Genomic DNA, 18687 nt, shown 5'->3' with positions numbered 1-18687 from the left:
GGGCTTTGCAAATACTTTTTTATTCACTGTCCAAATTATTCTGGGTTATATGAGGGCATCATACTAACCTGGATCTCACACCTTATTCAAGATTCCATGTACTTAATGTGTTCAAATAAACTGATCGTTTAAGTTAAATTAGGTAATGTGCTACCCAAAATACAGATTTTACATCAAATAAACATCTCTCCTTTGGTCTCACCCAGAAGTTGAAGTTTAAAAATAGGAACTATATCATCCTTTACCCTGTATTCTGATTTACCTTAGTCCTATCCAGATTAGCTTCATTCACATCTCTAGTTGAAGGTTGATCCTTTTTTCAGCTTTTTAAACCGTTCTTCTATGGGGTACTGCTGATTTTCATAGCTTCAGAGCTCTAACTCTGAGTCTCAGGTATCACATAAGTACCCAAAGTTTCTGGAAGCTACCGGGCTATATGCAAACAGCTCAGTATCTCAGAATTTAGAAATAATAATTAAAACTCTTACATATATGTGACTGCTATAAACAGCTTATGGGCTAGGACCTTTTACAGTAGATCTCAACCTGATAACCCATGCTCTCAGCTACAATTCACCCAGTTTGTATATTATAGTTAGTCCGCATGATTGCGGCATGATAATATTTGTCTTTTAGTTCCTGATAATTCATTCAACATGCAGTCCTTAAGTTTCATTCACCTAGTTGCTTTACACCTTCATTCCTTCTTGTGCCTTATGCTAGGTTCTTTGATTTGGCTTTGTTTCTGGAACTTCTTTTCTTGTTGATCTGTGTGTTCCTGCTCTAAGACAGTATTTCACTTATTTTATAACTCAATTTTATAAAAATAAGTGTACTTTTTGCTTGTTTGATTGAGGCTAAGCCCCCTTTAATATTCTTCCCCCCCAAGAAAATCTTTTCTGTGATTACTCACTTTTTTTCCAGATGCATTTTTAAAAAAGGATTTAAAACCATAAGTTCTGTAGGGATGTGGCATGTATTTCTATTTAGTTATTTTTATAAATTTATCTAATGTGCTGCTACATTACTTCAAATTTGCACTAAGGAAACAATACCACTTTATGTGTGGTTCTAAACTGACATAGCAGTTTCATTGACATTGTTCATTTTGTTTGGTTCAGCTATGGATATGTTAAATCCACGGGCAGAAGCTTAGGTGAAACTGGCATATTCAATCATTGACATTTAGCTAAATATAGCAACTAAATAGAACCAAACAGCATAATTAGGCTTTCCATATCAAAAACAAGTAAGTTGCTATTTGCTTTTTCTGAAAGAATAGGCTATTATGTGTATAATTTGAGGTTTTAAAGTTAAAAAAAAAAACCACTTTTCTAAATATACAGATAGAAATTCTCTTCATCAGGGTATTTCATGATTATCCCTGACAGCCATCAGACATGTTCCCCCAATCGACTGCTAATGTGCTAATAAATCATAGCCATAGCTAAAACCTAGGCAGGGGAAATGTTTACTCTTTAGCTGCTATTTATTGGTACCCATCAAATGCACCAGAAGCAACCTCAGAAGAGGGGTCACCCTATAAGGCAAAAGTAGAAATCTAAGCTATTATGTCTTTATTCTTGATCAATATATGATTCAGCTTCTGTGCATTTAAATGAATTGGCATATTTGCATTTTTAGTTTGGGACACACAATTATATTTCAATTTTTTTCCTCTTGCAAACATTGGTGAAGTAAATGTAAGCATCTTCATCTTGTATACTCAATGGCTTGAATTGGGCAATCAATTCTTATAAAAGTCTATTTCTATTAAATATAACAAAATATAAACACGATCTTGGCATGTGTCTAAATGTGGAACATTTGAAATAATTCAAATTTATTTGTACATAAAGAAGTTCTACTTACTTCTGCTTTGTATTTTGGCTTTTCCTTAATGTCTCTGGATTTTACGCATAAGGAATTATCCCTCCCCCACCCCATTTATGTCCAAGAGAGTTTAGAGTATAAAGTGGATGAGCTTGCCCTCTTTAAATCAGAGAGTTGGTATATGTATTGATTAGGGAAAGCAGGATTCAGTTCTCCATTGTTGTTCCTCTCTGATCTAGTTACCCCTTGGTTATACTGTGAACTTCAACAGAAAAAAAACCAAATATAATGTCAGCGATTGCCTGGGATTGGGCTCCATCACTGCCTTTTGCAAAGGGTGTTCAGTGGAACCCCCAGGCCTTTATAAAAATGTAACAGTCCAAATAGGTTTTAGCATGCATTTTGTATATTTCTTCTTTTAGGGATTTACAATAAAAGGCTCTGGAGTTCTGCCCTAAAGAACGCTTTACACTTGCTTATCCCAATGTCTCTTGATTTTAACTAGGATGCCTACTTAATAAAAGAGAGTACACGTGCAAGAGAGAGAATTTACATCTAAGAAAGTAATTCTTTGAGGAGTGCCAGCTCTCTAATGATGCCTGCTCCCTCTACCCAGCCTCCATCCCCACCTCAGCCCTCTGTGAGACAATTTTGTTTCTTAGTTTGTTTAGTAAAGAATGTAATAGTTTAAAGGTGCAAGCTAAATTTTGCTTTTGTGTTCCTCCTTTTGGAGAGAACACTATGCTGGTAACTTCATGTCTAAATGAAAGGTTTCAGTGTGAATGTTTGAGTAAGAAGGAATCACCTGAGTCAGCATCCCAGTCAGGGCCAGATTGATTGCCTTGGAATTTCCCTGTGCCTACCTGAACTCCTTACCTCCTAGGAGTGCCAGTACCCTTGCCAATTGAAACACAGCAAAACAAACTGTATTTTAAAATAAACATCTCAGGGTGTTCTAAATCCTGCCTGATCGTTCTTCATTTGAGTAAATGTAACATCAGAGCAACAAATACATTCCCTGTATCTTTTGATACTTCAAGTATTTGAAGTGAATTGACATTTCTCTTAGTTTTTTTCTTTACTAGGCTCTACAAATGTGCCTCCTTTAACCTTTTATCATGTTAAGTTTCCGGGGTCATTTTATCGTCCTGAAGCAGTTATAGTGACTTCTGTATGCACTCTCTAGTTGATTTTTGTCTTTTAAAACAAGTGGCCCCAGATAGAACACATTGTTCCAGATGTGGTCTGGCCAGTACCAGCTACAATGGGGAGGCTAGCTCACCATGTTTTAGAGATTATATTCCTTTGAATATGCATGCAGACTAGTATTGTACTAGCTTTAACAGCCACATCACTGTTTGGTTCTTGAGGTTTTGGTCAAGTTAAATTCTCAGTTCTTTTCATTTGATTTCAGATTTTTTTTTTTAAACCACAGCCAAGTCAATACTTATTTTGCTTAATTTAAATGAAGCAGTATACATTCATTTATCCTTGTTAAATTTAATTTTGCTGATTTTGGCCTACTTGGTCTTGACATTGATTTTGACAATTGTAATATGTGCTCTTCATGGTCCAGGCTTTGTACTCTTTCCAAAACTCTTCTTATGTCTAAATCTAAATCATTGATAAAAATGTTTCCCAAAGGCAGTATGCCACCCTGCTGAGGACCCTAGGATTCGATCTATTAATTAACTGCAGATGCTCCTATTCAAACAGCTCCCAATATACCCTAATAATCATACTTTCCAGCTGCTATTTTACTATTTTATTCATAGAGGACATTTTCTGAGACTATCAGATGCTCCCTTGAAATTCAAGGACTATTCTAATTACAGGTAAAACCCTGATTTACTGCATGAAAACCTCTTCAAAAGCCTAAGTAGCTGAAATAATGTTAATTAGGCTTTCCTTATTCTACCCTCCTTCTCACTACCCTCTTTCTTTTCTCAGAGGATCCCTTTCTAACAGTCCGTTCTAGAAATCAGTTAGGAATTGGAATCGGCTTTATTGGACTATTTCTAAGGCTTTCCTCCCTGGTTTTTTTTTTTGTTTTTTTTTTTTTTGACATGGGCAGGCACTGGGCACTGGGAATTGAACCTGGGTCTCTAGCATGGCAGGCCACAACTCTGCCTGCTGAGCCACTGTGGCCAACCTTTCTCCCCGTTTTTGATAACTGGAATAGTTGACTAGCTTTTACTGTCTTAGCATCTCCATTTTTCATGATGCTTTTAGAAGAACTGGCACATACCTTTAGTATCTCCATGTGTGACTTGGTTGGGCCTGGGGGCTTAAATTTACTTTAAAGCACTTACAGAGACTTTTGAGTGACTGTTCCCTTTATATATTGATTTAAAGAGTATTTGCCTTTCCCTGGAGAACACGGTTATACTTTAGTCTATTTCATTCTTCTTGAAAATATGTGTTCTTTTGTTTTTCACCCTTGGTAGGGTAATTTCTTTCTGTGGTTTTTTAATAGTTTTGTGAGTCTCATCTCATTCTGAGTGGCACAGGTCTTCCTTGTAATAGTGTTAAACATTTTATCATTAGTAACATGGCTTGCCTTGTATTTTTGTATACCATTTTATGTTTGAGACCATCACCAAATACCCTGAATTAGCACTAATTTAAAAAATGACCTTCTCTTTTTTTCTTGAATCATCAGTTATACAGTGAAAATGTGCTGAGTTTTTTTGTTTAAAGAGTCTTATTGTCTTAGGAGTTTCTAATCTGAAGTTCTTGTAATTTGCTGTCTTTGAAGTTTAGGCTACATGGTCACCTATGCCTAATGTTTCTTTCCGTATTTTTCAAATTCATGACTAATATGGTGATTTTCTTTCAAAGTTTTTGACATTATATTTCCCAGCTGATCAGAATTAAGCCCAGAATATCAGTTCTCCTTGTTGCTTTGATACTTTCTGAGAAAGGGGGATTAGCTTGGTTATGATCATCTGAGCTGTAGAACTGTCAGATGCTTCCCTTCTCAGCGAGCCTTGAGGCAGATTCCAGAGTCTCCCCTATATTTCATGGTAGATTTCTTTTGGGAGTATGAAATGAAGTCTTTTGCTTAAATAGAAGGTATCAAAAAAAAGGAATAATAAAATAATCCCCCAACTATGAAGATAGGAAACTTTAGAATCATTAAGAAATGTTTTTAAACTATAGTTAGCTATTCATGGGGATTTGCACTGCTGGTCTGCATCTCCTCCAGGAATTCGCTGGAAGGATGGACTCACAGAATCACCATGTAGTCATACAGCTATGATCTGTTACAGCAAAAGGCTCCAAAGCAAAATCAGCAAAAGGAAGGGTGCATGGAGCAAGGAGGTAACAAGGCCCAAGCTTCCAAGAGTCCTTTCCCAAGCAGATTTCTACAGGATGCACTTAATTCTTCAAGCCACAAGTTGTCCAGCACATACAAAATGTTGTCTACCAGGGAAGCTCATTAGAAACTCAGCATCCAAGGTTTTAACTGGCACCCTTTGCACAATTTCAGTGTCCCAGTTGGAAAGTAGGTATTCAGCATAAACCATGTCATTTGTATAAACAGTTTAGGCACAGTGACCCAGTCCTGTCAGTTCTGAGATTGGTAGGTATGCTCCTGAAATACAAGCTCCAAGACACCACTAAGGGTATGTCTTGCAAGCAGCTTTTCTAAGGGTAGCAGCCTCAGGCCTGCTATGTTAACTCTTTTCTGCATTGAACATACAGGTGTTCTTATGAGGAAGTAAGGAAAGAGATTATGGAGTCACATTAAGAGCTAAATTTTTCAAGTTGCTTCTAGATCTCTGGCTAAATTGGCATATTTTGTTCATACAGACCAAAATGACCTCTTCTTGAAATCCAAAAGTACAGAAGTAAAAATGGCTGCCCTTCAACATATTTCTTAGTTGACACAAAACTCTTAGATAAGAAAAATTTTAATTCCCTTTTGCAGGGGCCCGACCTCCTTTTTGATAACTTTGCTGGCAATTTTTGCAAATAAAGCATTTGTGAACATAACATTCATTATTTCAGCTATTTGTATAGCAATCCGTAAGACCTGTGATGTGCCCACTAGTGACAAACAAGGCTGCTCTGCAGAGGACAGTCGCTTAGCTGCCCACGGAGCCTACTATCCAGCCTCTGCACATCAGTCCCTGCTTTATTTTTCACTTACTGCTATGTGAGCTGCAGTTCTTGAGTATCTTGAAAAGAGATTCATCTACTAGTGCTAATGATGCAAGGGAAGAGGCAATTAAAAAATTCTAAGAGAGTAGCCGGAAAATCAAACTTTGGATAAACTCACAAATGGAATTTGACAGTGGTTCTGACCTATGGCGTCTGCACACTATTTGAAAACAAAACAGGGTTCAGACAGTACTTTGAGGGGGTTTCCCTTTAACATAAAAGGTGCTTATCAAGTGTGCAAACTAATGAAAAGTGATGACTAACTCATAGAAGGATGTGCACAGAAATCAAGGCTACAGAGCGCTTTGGAAAGAAAGCCGGAGCTCCTGGTGATTCTGTGTGATGGTCTCCGAACCTTCAGAAACTGTGACTTGAATTGGTTCATTAGCAGAGACATTTCTTTTTATTTCACTTAGTTGTAATGCATCACTTTATAGTTTTTAATCTGAAAGGCTAAATACTCCATGGGCTGCAGTGTATTTTCTCATTGAATCTACTGAGCTTTCTCCAAGTGGTGCCCAGACTTGTGGTCAATATAGATTTACTTCCCCAGGGGTGTGGGGTGTGAAACTTGCATTCTGTATGTAATTCTTTCCTGTTTATGACACTTTAAACTTTTTTTTAACATAAATTATCCCATTTATCTTTGTCAATGAGAATTGTTCTACCAAGTAGTTTTCTTTTATCAATAAAGGGCTAAATGATGTTTGCATGAGATGTTTAAAAGGGCACTGGAATAATAGAAGTAACTTCCTCACTGATGCTGTAGCTATTTGCACATACAAAACTTGTGTTGTCTCTGGTTTTAGCAGAACAGATCTCTCTAGTTTATTAAGTACAGCCTTTCGAGTCATATATAGGGCTTAATGCAAAATACCTGCACAGGTGGACTTTAGCTATTTCTTTGTTCATTTTTAGCTAATAGCTTGCTTGCATTTATCTACTGATTTTCTTCTCCCCTTTGAGACAGAAGGGAGAGAGAATCACTCAACATCAGGATAATAGTCTACACAACATTCTTTAATGGCTTGTTTCAGTTAGTTTTCCTAGCAGTTCACCTTTGTCACTGTCATTCTTCATGTTGGCAGGTACTTAGCTGCTGTTTGTTTGTGTTCATTTTTATTAAATAATCACTTGTAGTTATCAGTGAAGTGTAATTTATATCCCTATTTTAAAAGTTAATTTTCTTTTAAATAAGACATTGTGTTGGAATCATACAGATTTCTATCAGCATTTACCATTATTCTGTTCAGACATAATTTATGAAGGGTTTAGTGGAGAGTTACGTGATTTTTAATTTTGCAAAGATATTCATTGCTTAAGACCTTATATTAGCCTAAATAGGCATGCACTAATTGGGGTTTCATTTCTTTGATAGATGTAATGAAAATAAAGTGAAAGTGAATTATTGTGAAATAACAACATCTAGGAGGTATTTTCCAATAGAAGAAACTTAAACTTGATTGCTGAATTTCATGTCTTTTGTCACTAGAGAATTAAAATAGGATTTTACTCTGAAAAACTTCATTTTTATCTTCTCTTATTTAAGCCATCTTATCATTTTAACTCATGTTATATGTTAAATATCTTAGGCAAAAACAATATTCAGGTAGATAACATGCAATTGTATTTTTTTTCTTTTTCTTTAAGACTCAATGATGAGGCACGGCGACTCATTGCTGACTTAGGGAGTACATCTATTATTAATCTTGGTTTCAGAGACAACTGGGTCTTCTGTGGTGGAAAAGGCATTAAGACAAAAAGCCCTTTTGAACAGGTTAGTGTCCTTAGATTTTCATATTTAATGAACGAAAGCAAATTCTGTGAAACACTGTGGTACATATTCCTATCTCAGTTATTTAATAATTAGATTAAGCAGACATCAAATATGTTCATGTATTTTTCATAAGTTCATGATAATCAGTTATTTGAAATAACCATAGCATTGTTTTAATTTTAAAACTTAATACTAGTCAAATTCTGCATGGAATTTTTTTTCTATGTGACAGTGCATTGAAACATTACATTTATCCTAAACCTTTTAGGAAGCATTAATTATTAAGGATTTAATTAAGCTTTTGATATTAAAATCAGTTAAATTTGGAAATACTCTAGAACTTAGTAGAAAATAAAGTTTATTTTTTGGCTAACAAATGATCTTTTAAAATCATCTGTAATGTTTTCTATTCTTTCACCTGTTATTTGAAGTTTGCTACATATGTGTCGACCCTTAGAGTTGCTCATTTAATAATTTGAACAGATTTATATGAACATCATTGATATGACTTACTGAAATGAGCTTAACTAAAGAATGTTCTTGAGATCAACAGTTCACAGAAGTTTTTAAAACTATACACTGTTATTGTGTTTCAATAGCACATAAAGAACAATAAGGACACAAACAAATATGAAGGATGGCCTGAAGTCGTAGAAATGGAAGGATGCATCCCCCAGAAGCAAGACTAAAGGAAATGTGGAGAAAATTGAAGAAAGTGCACTTTGACTATTTATAGGAACGCTGTAACAGAGAAACTCCGTGTAAATATTTTAAGAGCATGCAGCCATCTCGGTGTGTGCATGAACATTATCTCTTTTGATATCAGGATTATTTATTGCTAACATAAATAGATATCTTTGTAAATAGTCATCATAATGAGCAAATTACTGAACTATTTCTAAGTGCATTTCCCTAATAATACAATGTTTAGACTGCTGTGGTAATGACATTAATTCTAGCAGCGTACTCAATAGATAACTGAAAAGAACAGTTTGTGAAAAGTATATTGATATATATATATATGTATATATATGCCATGTATATGGATATATGTACTGGTTGCTGTGAAAATTGACCATGGAATAATACGGATTTTAGGGAAGAGACTACATTTTCTTTTATATACATATTGCCTTTTTGATGATAGTAGTGTCTTTTAAATTAAAAAGATACTTGGCTAGTTTGTGTGTGCATAACGTTACTTTACAAGCTGACTCTCCTAATGTATGTCTTTTCTTAAGTCTTTCCCTTCCCTACCCCTCAGCCCAATAAAACTAGAAATAAAATGTTTGATAAGAAAACTTTGTATCAGCTAATGAAAAGCACAACAAAATCTTTTTTTTCCATGTAAACAGTACAACATAAATACATAAACGTAGATGGTGTTCAGAACTGCAGCTTGCTGGATTTTGCGTGAGCAGTGTGAATAACTTGATTTTGTAAAAGCTATTCGGAGCAGGGCTGGAGGTGGCAGTGCCACAGAACTGGGGAACCAGGCCAAGTTTCCTACCTGACCTTATTAGGTCAATTAGGGTGACTGTGCCAGTGTATTTAGAACAATATCAGCATATATTTTCCTCATTTAATTGTTATCAGCATTGAACAAGTGATTTGCAGTGAGGGCATGCTTTAATGTCAGAATAATTTTGATTCTGTATTTACTTCATCTGACTTCATGATATTATTTTCTGTCTGAACCTATAATGGCATATTTAGAGAAGTGTTAATTACTAAGAGGACTAATTATAACAGTTAAAAAATAATATTTTTCCACAGATGGCATTATATCCAATTCCACATAAACATACAGAAGAGAGAGCTAACATTTTTGTTAGCTTGAGATGTTCACTAAATGATTCAAGGTGTGTTTTTTTGTTTTGTTTTAGGGCATTAAGTACCTATTGTGTATCAGGTATATTAAATTAGAATGTAAACAAATTTAATGATCAAACTGCCATTCACAACATAAGGCAGATTTAAATTTCGAATCTAAATTTTAGATGGCTTGTATAAAAAACTAAAAGCAGTATTTGTTACTTTGCTATAATAAACCAAGTTAGAAGATATTCAGGCATTTCTTAAATATTAATGAACTTTAAAGTAGTTTCTTCCTTCAAACTGAATGTAATTAATGAGTATATGCATCATACATGTTTAAACAATTTTTGTAAACTTTTCAGATTTTTGGTGCTTATATGCTAAATCACATTCAGCATGTATATTTTGACATTTAAAATACTTTCCTTGGTTCCGTAGATTAAAAGAAAAGCTATTTTACAGTTCCAGGGATTATGGAATAAATGTTGTGTCAATCATGAAAATAAACACTCTTGGTTTTGCATTGTGAATTTTTTTCTATTATCTGGCAAAATGATATACCTAAAGAACTTCATGGTAAGGTTTGCCAAGCCTTCATTGTACCACTTAACATGCAAAATTTAAATCACCCCTGTGTTCAAACATATTAATATCTTCTGGATATATCTTAACATGTATAGGATATAAGTACCTAAATGGCAGGGCATCACTTTCATTATAAATACTATAAAATAATGGCTATGTAAAAGTGTTTAAAATGTCAAAAAAAAAAAGCGATATAGATTGGTCATGTCACCACTGTGGTACTGTTTGCTTTTATTTGAACTCCATCTTGTATAGGTAGGGCCATCTTAACTTTGGAAGCAATAATTTTACTACATTTCACTTTAAGATCTCTTTTTAAAATCATGAAAATATTTTTTTGTATGCTGTGTGGCAGGGTCAGATTTCATTATTTTTCCATAAAATCATAGAATTTTAAGTGAGACAATGCTCTATGATTTTCCATAAAATCATAGAATTTTAAGTGAGACAAAGTCACTAAGAACTTTATTAAAATTCATTCAGATTGATGTTTTGATATTTTAAATAGTGTTTAAAGACTTCTGGGTGCATATTTTTAATTTGTTATCACACATGCTTTCCCAGAGCAAGTTATAATAATATTAAAATTGAGTAAAAGAAAGTAGGGACATACATTTGGGAAATTAAAAAACAATTGAACCAGAGTCTTTATATTCATGACTTTAATTTCTGGAGCTTCCTGTCAAATCAAGGGCTATAGAGAAAGCAAAGGCATATGACCTGGCATCAGAGTGTCTGCTAGGTGGCATGAAGGGACAGTGTCACAGAACTGTCCGGGCATTACGGCCAAAGCCTTCCAGGGACTGTAGGGCTGTTCCCCCAGTGGGATCTTCCTCCAGTCCACGGAGGGGACGGAGAACTCAAGGACACCTATATTGAGGAAAAACATTCATCTGGAATGCTTTTTCTATGCGTGGTGAAAGGGTCTGGCTGGAGAGAGAAAGATGTTTCTCTTGGGTCTGTCCCATAAGTTTACTTGTATAATATACTTCATAAGTAAATTTAGCATAGGGAAGACAGTCTTCCCAGTGCAGGTATGTTACAGGTACAATGTTTAAATAGGCTGTTTACGTTACTACATACATTATTCAGTTACACCAACCTGAGTACAATGAACATTTAAAAGAACATTAAAAGCCAAAATAAATACTCGTTTCACTTGATAGCCACAGAGAAAGGGGACCTAACCTTAAAGAAGAGAGAATTCTGTAATGAGACAGTGTATCATACTGGTTTAGAATACAGCTGTACCCTAGTTTGCACCTCTGTTGGCCATAAGTTGTTAGGGTTTCTGTGTCTGAACATCCTCACTTGTAGAGATATTACTAGTGTGTTTTGGTGTTTATGAAAGTTCTTGGCGAAAAGTACTTACTAAATGGCAACTGCTGTTTCTATTATGATTGACCTTGTTTCTTGCAGGCTAGTCATGTTTTAGTCCAAGAGAGAAGTTAACAAAAATCAGCCTTTTTGGTTTTCCAACCTCAGACAAAGCCAGAAGGGAACCCAAATGATAGGCAGTTAGTTCATGGAAGAAGAAGTTAATGCACCCAAGGTTCCCCTTGACCGCCAAGCCTCTGAATTTCATACACCTACCCTTTCATTCATGATATAAATTAACCTTTCACATCCATAATTCAAGCTTTTGTCTGTCTTCAGGCAATTGTGATTTCAAACGATCATGTGATAGTTCCCGCTTGCTGGCCTAACCCTTGAAAGAAACTGTGTGGCTTCAGCCAAGCAGCAGGGTGTGTTTGCTGACTCCTGTGGCAGCAGGCTGTCCAGGTGCCTCACAAGGAAATACTCTGCTGATGTAACCATCTGGGAGAGTGCAGAATAACAGAACTTGTTCCCTGCTCCAAATTACTAAGAATCTCCTATCTGCCCCACCCCCATCCCAATTCCTGTGGCCAAGTAGGGTGATGAGGAGATGCTGGGACTCCTTGCTCCTTAGCTTTTGCTTTTCAGAGAATCTGGAGGTTTTTGCTCAGAGCAAGGTTGCCTGGGCAGGGGAGGAATCTTTTGAATGGGGATTTGAAATTTATTTTTGCTTTCTGGGATCCAAACTTTACTTATAATAGCAAGTCCATTTTATGAAATGTATACACTTGATTTTCAAATACATTTTCAGTGATGTATTAGGCATTCAAATATAGTTTTGCTTGTCTAATGCTGAATGTGGCCTCATGGAAGGACAAGCTCAGTACTGGGGCCAGTGAATTCTCTGCTAATTCTTAGCCTTCTGTATCACCAGTGGAAGAAAAGGACCAGTTTGAAAATCAGCCTGTTGAAGGGGGTTTCTGTATTTTCCATAGGTATATCCCTCAAAGCAGAAGAGAAAATGCTTACTTCCAGGAATCTTGGATTTTAGCTAATGGCCTAGTGTGAGCCTGAGACGAGGGATGCTCTCTTGAAGCTTGGGCAAATTTTGCATTTTATTTTATCATTTACATTTTCATACAGCGCTCCTTTAAATGATTTTCAATTCCAGCTTTAAAAATGTTTTTAGCTTGTGTATAGTCCTGTATATTGGGAGCCAGATTGGAGACTTACTGTGTGCTTTATTTGGCCAGAGAATGACTTATGAGGTCAACTCTGAGCAGAGGAAATACTTAAAAGCAAATCATGCTGGGAACCATAGTTAGAGATGTGGTCAATTTGTGGAGAAGGCAGAAGTCCCTGAGAGATGTGGTTTTCAGGGGGTAGACCTGGGTGGAAGCATCAATGGGCAAGCTTCCTTAGGTGTGAGGAATTCCGCCTGCAGGACTGTGTGTCCCTTACCTGAGGGATCCCCGCCCTGGAATGGCTTTTTTCCCACCCTTAGGGAAAGCCCCCAAGAATTTAAGAACAGAGAATGAGCTTACCCAAGATCCCCACAGAAATCTGAAAATTTTGATTGAGAATGAGGTTGAAGACCAACTTTGTAGAACTGTTAACCTTATAAGGGAGTATTAATATTCTATTATGGAAATAATGTTTGGAGTAGTTTTCCTTTGATTCTGCAGCACCAGGGGTGCTGGACATGGGCACATTTAGAGGAGTTACAGCATTGTAGTTCCTGTATTAGTCAACATATTTTAAAGTATAGTTTCTCAAGAAATGATAAGTTGGGCAGTTTGGGGGGAAACAAAGGTTTGAGTCAGCAGAGGAAAGAATTCATCACAGCGAACAGTGAGCTTTATCTTTCAGCTTGTAAAATTACTTAATCTTGTACACAGTAAATAGGGAACCACCTTCATATTTTCAGTTTTCTCATTTTGTTAGTCTACTGTATGCTATTTCTTGCCTTGTCAGTAGCAAAAATTAGATAGCTGTTGGCCAGGGAGTTGCCAGGGATGAGCAGTTAGAGTGGATAGTAGTAATAAAAATTAGGGATTTATGTACTGGGAATAAATAGGAAATTATTGATTTACATCTCATTATTGACACCTTTATTGGTTTGTAAAGGGTTTGAGGTGTGTTTAAATGTGCAGTTAAATTTAGTGACAGTCCCCCCCTTTATCAAAGGGTAATTAAGGATGATGAAGGGCTGTCCTTCCTTTCTCTTGGCTAAACAGGGCCAGGTGGTTATGAGTCATGATCATGGGTATGTGGTTTTTACTAAAATACAGAAGGGAAGATTTCTTGTTCTCCCTGGAGGTGAGTCAGCTCAGCGTCCAGAATGGCCCAGTGGGAAGCAGAGCAGCCCTGCATTCACCACCCTGTCTGCCTTCTCAGTCCTCACACATAAGTCAGATGCTTTTACTTATTCTGCAAATTAAAAAGGCACATATGAAACCTTAGTTTGTGTTGCGTTGGTCCACAGTTTTCATACTTTCTCTTTATAACCACATGAGAGAGATTGCATTTTCTAGACTGATTCTTATTTACAAGGTTTTAATCATGAAAACCACTTCTAGTCATTTTTCTTATGTGAATACAAATCATTAGAAATGATAAGTTTCATCCATCTATTAAAAATAACACCTTATGTAACAATTGGCTGTCAGCACAAAATAAAAAAAAAAGTAAGTATTTATTTAATGTCATACTAAATTAGTTTGATCTTTACCCCAGTCATTTTCTTTTGGAATGATTGTTAGGCTCTTGCATAATCCAACTGTTAATCGCATTGAGATCTGAAATAGAAGTCAACTTAAATCACTTTGAGTGCCCAAATCAAGATAATATAGTTGAATTATATTCCATGGCAAAGTCTAAGATCTCAGTTCTCCCCATCGCTTCACTCCCTGCTCCTCAACCAAGTTTACGTAACCAAACCATGAAGGAATATCATGTGCTTTTCATTGTATTTACAGATCCCCCAAACTCTGTAAGTGCTACACTGGAAACTCAATCTACTGACAATTTTGATACTTTGAGAGGTACAATAGCCATATGGTTAAGAGCACAGCGCTAAGCCAGTCTGCTTTGTGTGACCTTATGATTGTGACCTAACATAGTTATGGGTCTCATTTTTCCCATCTGTAAAATGAGGATGTTTTAGTTTTCTGGGCTGCTTAAAGCAGATACCACAAAATGTGTTGGCTTCAACAATGGGAATGTATTAGCTTATAGTTTGGGTCTGGGAAAATGTCCAAATCAATGTATCATCAAGGTGATGCTTTTTTCCTAAAGACCAGCTACTGGCAATCTTTGGCTCCTATGCCAACATGGCAAGGCACAAGGCAGCATTTGCTGATCTCTCTCTTTTCTTCCTGGTCCCATTGCTTTCCTTGGTTCTCTCTCTCTCTCTCAACCTCTCAACCTCTCTCTTTATTCATCCTATTTATGAAAGACTCCATTAAGAGGATTAAGAGCCATCCTAAATGACGTGGGTCACACCCTAACTGAAGTAGCCTCATCAAAAGGCCCTACTTACAGTGGCTCCACACTCAGGAATGGATTATCTTTAAGAACATGATTTTCTGGGGTACATGCACTTCCAAAGCACCATAGAGGATGACGGTGAGTGTCTGTTTTATGTGGTTGTGAGGACTAAATGTCTTGATACATGAAATTTACTTAGGACAATGCCCAGCATATAGTAATCGCTATCTAAATGTTAGCTGATACTATTTTCTCTCACAAAAGAAAGGAATCCTTTTTCTGGCTGTGCCACATGGATTTGTCCTCATCTTACCTCATCACCTGCTCCAGGAAATGTTAATGACTTATCACATCTGGTCTATAATGAAACTGGAAAGCATTTTTTAAAAATCAGGGCATCTGAGCCAAATTTCCTTAAGAAAGACTTGTCTTGAGGTATATATTCATGGTCCTGGAAATAGGGTTTCAATTTTTCTGCGCTCAAGTTAGCTAAGAGGATCTTAGTGCTCTGGACAACTAATTGACTCCAAATCCTTGGTTTAAGTTTTCTGTCTTTGATGGCTTCTGGGAGGTGATGTGTAAAAATATTGGTAGCATACCGAAGTAGGAAGTTTTATGGTCCATGTTTTAAGTAAAAACAACATCGTATCTGTACTGACAGTACTTCGGAAAATTAAAGAGTCTTTCTGAAATATTTACTGTGAATATCACCTGGACACAAGCTGCAAAAACACACAGGGTCATAACATCTAACATACAATTAAATTCCATTGTCATTCTTAGTATGATCATCAGAGTTTCTTAAATATAAGCAAACAAAATCCAACCACCATCTAGACCGTGAATAGAAAATAACGCAGTTTATAGTCAAAAGAAACCACATATTAAAGTACTATCAAGGAAATGCTCTAATTAGTCCACTTCCTTATCCAGAGATTACAGAGTGCCATTTGGGTTTTGGGTTTTTCTTTTTTTTTTCTGATTTCATTTCAACATGAATCATTGCTTCTTACCATTGCCTCTATTAGGCAGTTTCATATTTACAAAAAAAAATTGTAATTCCTAAGTTGAAAAAGAATTCACCAGAGCTTCCCTTCCTTTAATATCATACGGGACATTTAAATAATCTGACTTGGAAGTTCACAGTTTATTTATCTGATGGGGGCCTTGAACCATGTGTTTCTAGAAGCTAGAGCACATCCAATGTCTTTGCTGCCCAGCAACTAGGCACCCTTATTTATGATAACATAATACCCTGGTTTTCCTCTAGGAACTCATCCCCTCCCTATTCTCAGGGGGCCTTGCTTGCCTTCAGCCAATCAGTGTATATGTACCTCACCCCTAACTCCTAAAGGTCACTGTGATTAGTTCAGAGATGGATGCATTAACCAGAACCAATGAAGCTCAGATGATGTGCTGATTTGGAAGTATTATGTACCCCAGAACAGCCATGTTTTAATCCTGATCCAGTCTTGTGGGAGCAGTCATTTCTTTTCATCCTGATTCAGCACTGTAGGTTAGAAAGTTTTGATTAAATTATCTTCATGGAGATGTGACACACCTAATCGTGGGTGTGATCTTTTGATTACATGGAGATGTGACTCCACCGATTCCAGGTGGGTCTTGATTAGTTTACTGGATTCCTTTAAAAGAGGTAACATTTTGGAAAGAAATTGCAGAGATGACAGAAATGACACAAGCCTCAGATCTGAAAGAAACTTCACAGCAGACCTGACAGATGCCGACACTTGGAGAACAGAGACATGGACGTTTGGAGATGGTTGCAGCCCAGTAAGCAAGAGAGAACCTGGAGAGAGCCAAGGGAAGCCAAGAGATGAAAGTACGTCCCAGAACAGCAAAGTGAGGAACTTCCACATGAACAGAGGCTGAAAACACAGATCCCAGGAGCAAGGGACCAGCAGGTGCCAGCCACGTGACTACCCAGCTGGTAGTCATGGCCTCAGAAGGCCCAGCTGACACAGCTGTTCCAAACCCAGGGGCCTTCCTTGAATTAAGGTAATCTCCTGTTGGTGCGTTAATCTGGGCACTTTCATTGCCTTGGTTCTGTAAACCTGTAATTTATTAAATTCTCCCTTTTAAAAGCAGTTCCAGTTCTGGCATATCACATTCCGGCCGCTATCAGACTAACACAGATTACCTTCTGGGAAGGTCCTCGCTGCACCTTCTAAGGAAAAGTTTTCCCCCCCCTTCTGTGTGAGCTTCCAAAAAGGAACCTCTCTCTTTCCTCTGAACATATGATAGGAGAATGTAAGGGCTGGAAATGTGGCAGCCGCTTTGCTAAGGAGAGAACCTGGAGCTACTGGGAGTAGGGCTGTAGCAAAGCCAGTTGTGAGCCTGAAATTAAAGATAAGTCCATGGAAGTCAGCCTGGAGATGATGACACCTGAGTTCTGGGGACATGGTCTGAGCTTATGAGTCAAACTTCACCTTAACCAGACACAACTCTGACTTTTCAGTTACTAAGTCAGTACATTCCCTTTAACGTTTAAGTGGTCTGAGTTGGGTTTTCTGTTTTGCGACATAAAAAGCACTAATTAATGCAAGCAAAATAGCCTAGCTTGGAAGGGACCTTTGGGTCCTAGAATTTGTACTCCCAGGAACACCATGATGTTACTGTGATGGGGAATGGGAAGGAAATGAGCCAAGGCCAGGCTATCAAACAATAAGATATATGGGTGGGGGGCGGGCCGCGGTGGCTCAGCGGGCAAAGTGCTTGCCTGCTATGCCGGAGGACCTCGGTTCGATTCCCGGCCCCAGCCCATGAAACAAAATACAAGAAAATGTTTAAAAGATGTTTCCCTTTCTTCCTCCTATCCTTCCTTCCTTCTCTCTGTCTTTCCTTTAAAAAAAAAAAAAAAAAAAAAGATATATGGGTGGGAAATTTAGGGATGACTTCCACGGCAGGCAAGAGAATAGAACCGAAAGACAAAGCTTGGAGGTTTGAAGGAATCCCTGATTAGGCATCCCATGGAGGAGAATCTGTGTTGGCATCACCACTTTTAACCAATGGCTGAACTGAATTATAATCAGTTATTTGTGAATTAGAAACTGCTTGATTCTCAGAGTTTGTTGGTAAGGTAATTATGGAAAGTTATCTAGTTAATAGAAGAAATTTATGGTTAATGGGAACCTCAGTCTTCCACTTTTAAAAAAGGGTGCTTTTATTTGGGGGGGGTACATGGTCTGGGAATCAAACCCGGGTCTCCCACATGGAAGGCAGGCATTCTAACCTCTGAACTACCTGTGCACCCCAGGGTGCTTATTTTTAATAGAAATAAAATAGATTTACTTTGCAAAAACAGGCACTAGAATAAGTATATATTTCTGTTCTTTCTATTCCATGGATGGAAAAGAATGGAAAACCACTCTTCAAATAGGCACTGTATTTGATCATTTGTCATTTCTGAGTCTCTAATTTAGTAAATAATAACTCTGTTAAATTTTAAGGGTCACATTTAAATGTTTAACCTTAATTTTAATATTAGACCTGAGACATTTTCCATGACTTTGCTATTTTTCACAAATGATTGCTCTGCCTTTGTAAATAAAAATTGAAAGGAAAAAGAATGAGATGTGGGGGCAAGAGAACATTTCTTTAGCTTATTCATAAGAAAAGGAATATCTCTTCTTCATCCATTCTAAATTTAACAAGCTTAATTTTCTACATAATACTAAAAACTT

The 18687-nt window shown here is 37.0% G+C and overlaps 1 protein-coding gene across 1 annotated transcript in view; it reads left to right on the top strand.

Moving 5' to 3' along the window:
• Positions 1 to 10125, top strand: part of FAM3C (FAM3 metabolism regulating signaling molecule C) — a 59099-nt gene extending 48974 nt beyond the window's left edge. Inside the window, exons 9-10 of the mRNA XM_077118604.1 lie at positions 7651 to 7777; positions 8377 to 10125. Coding sequence (XP_076974719.1) covers positions 7651 to 7777; positions 8377 to 8466 — 217 coding nt within the window. The 3' untranslated portion in view covers positions 8467 to 10125. The remainder of the gene's footprint in view (positions 1 to 7650; positions 7778 to 8376) is intronic.
• Positions 10126 to 18687: the final 8562 nt, after the last annotated feature.

This window comes from Tamandua tetradactyla, chromosome 1, assembly GCF_023851605.1.
Source record: "Tamandua tetradactyla isolate mTamTet1 chromosome 1, mTamTet1.pri, whole genome shotgun sequence".
Lineage (NCBI taxonomy): Eukaryota > Metazoa > Chordata > Mammalia > Pilosa > Myrmecophagidae > Tamandua > Tamandua tetradactyla.
Note: the sequence above shows the minus strand (reverse complement) of the source record. Positions and strands in the feature narration are given on the sequence as shown.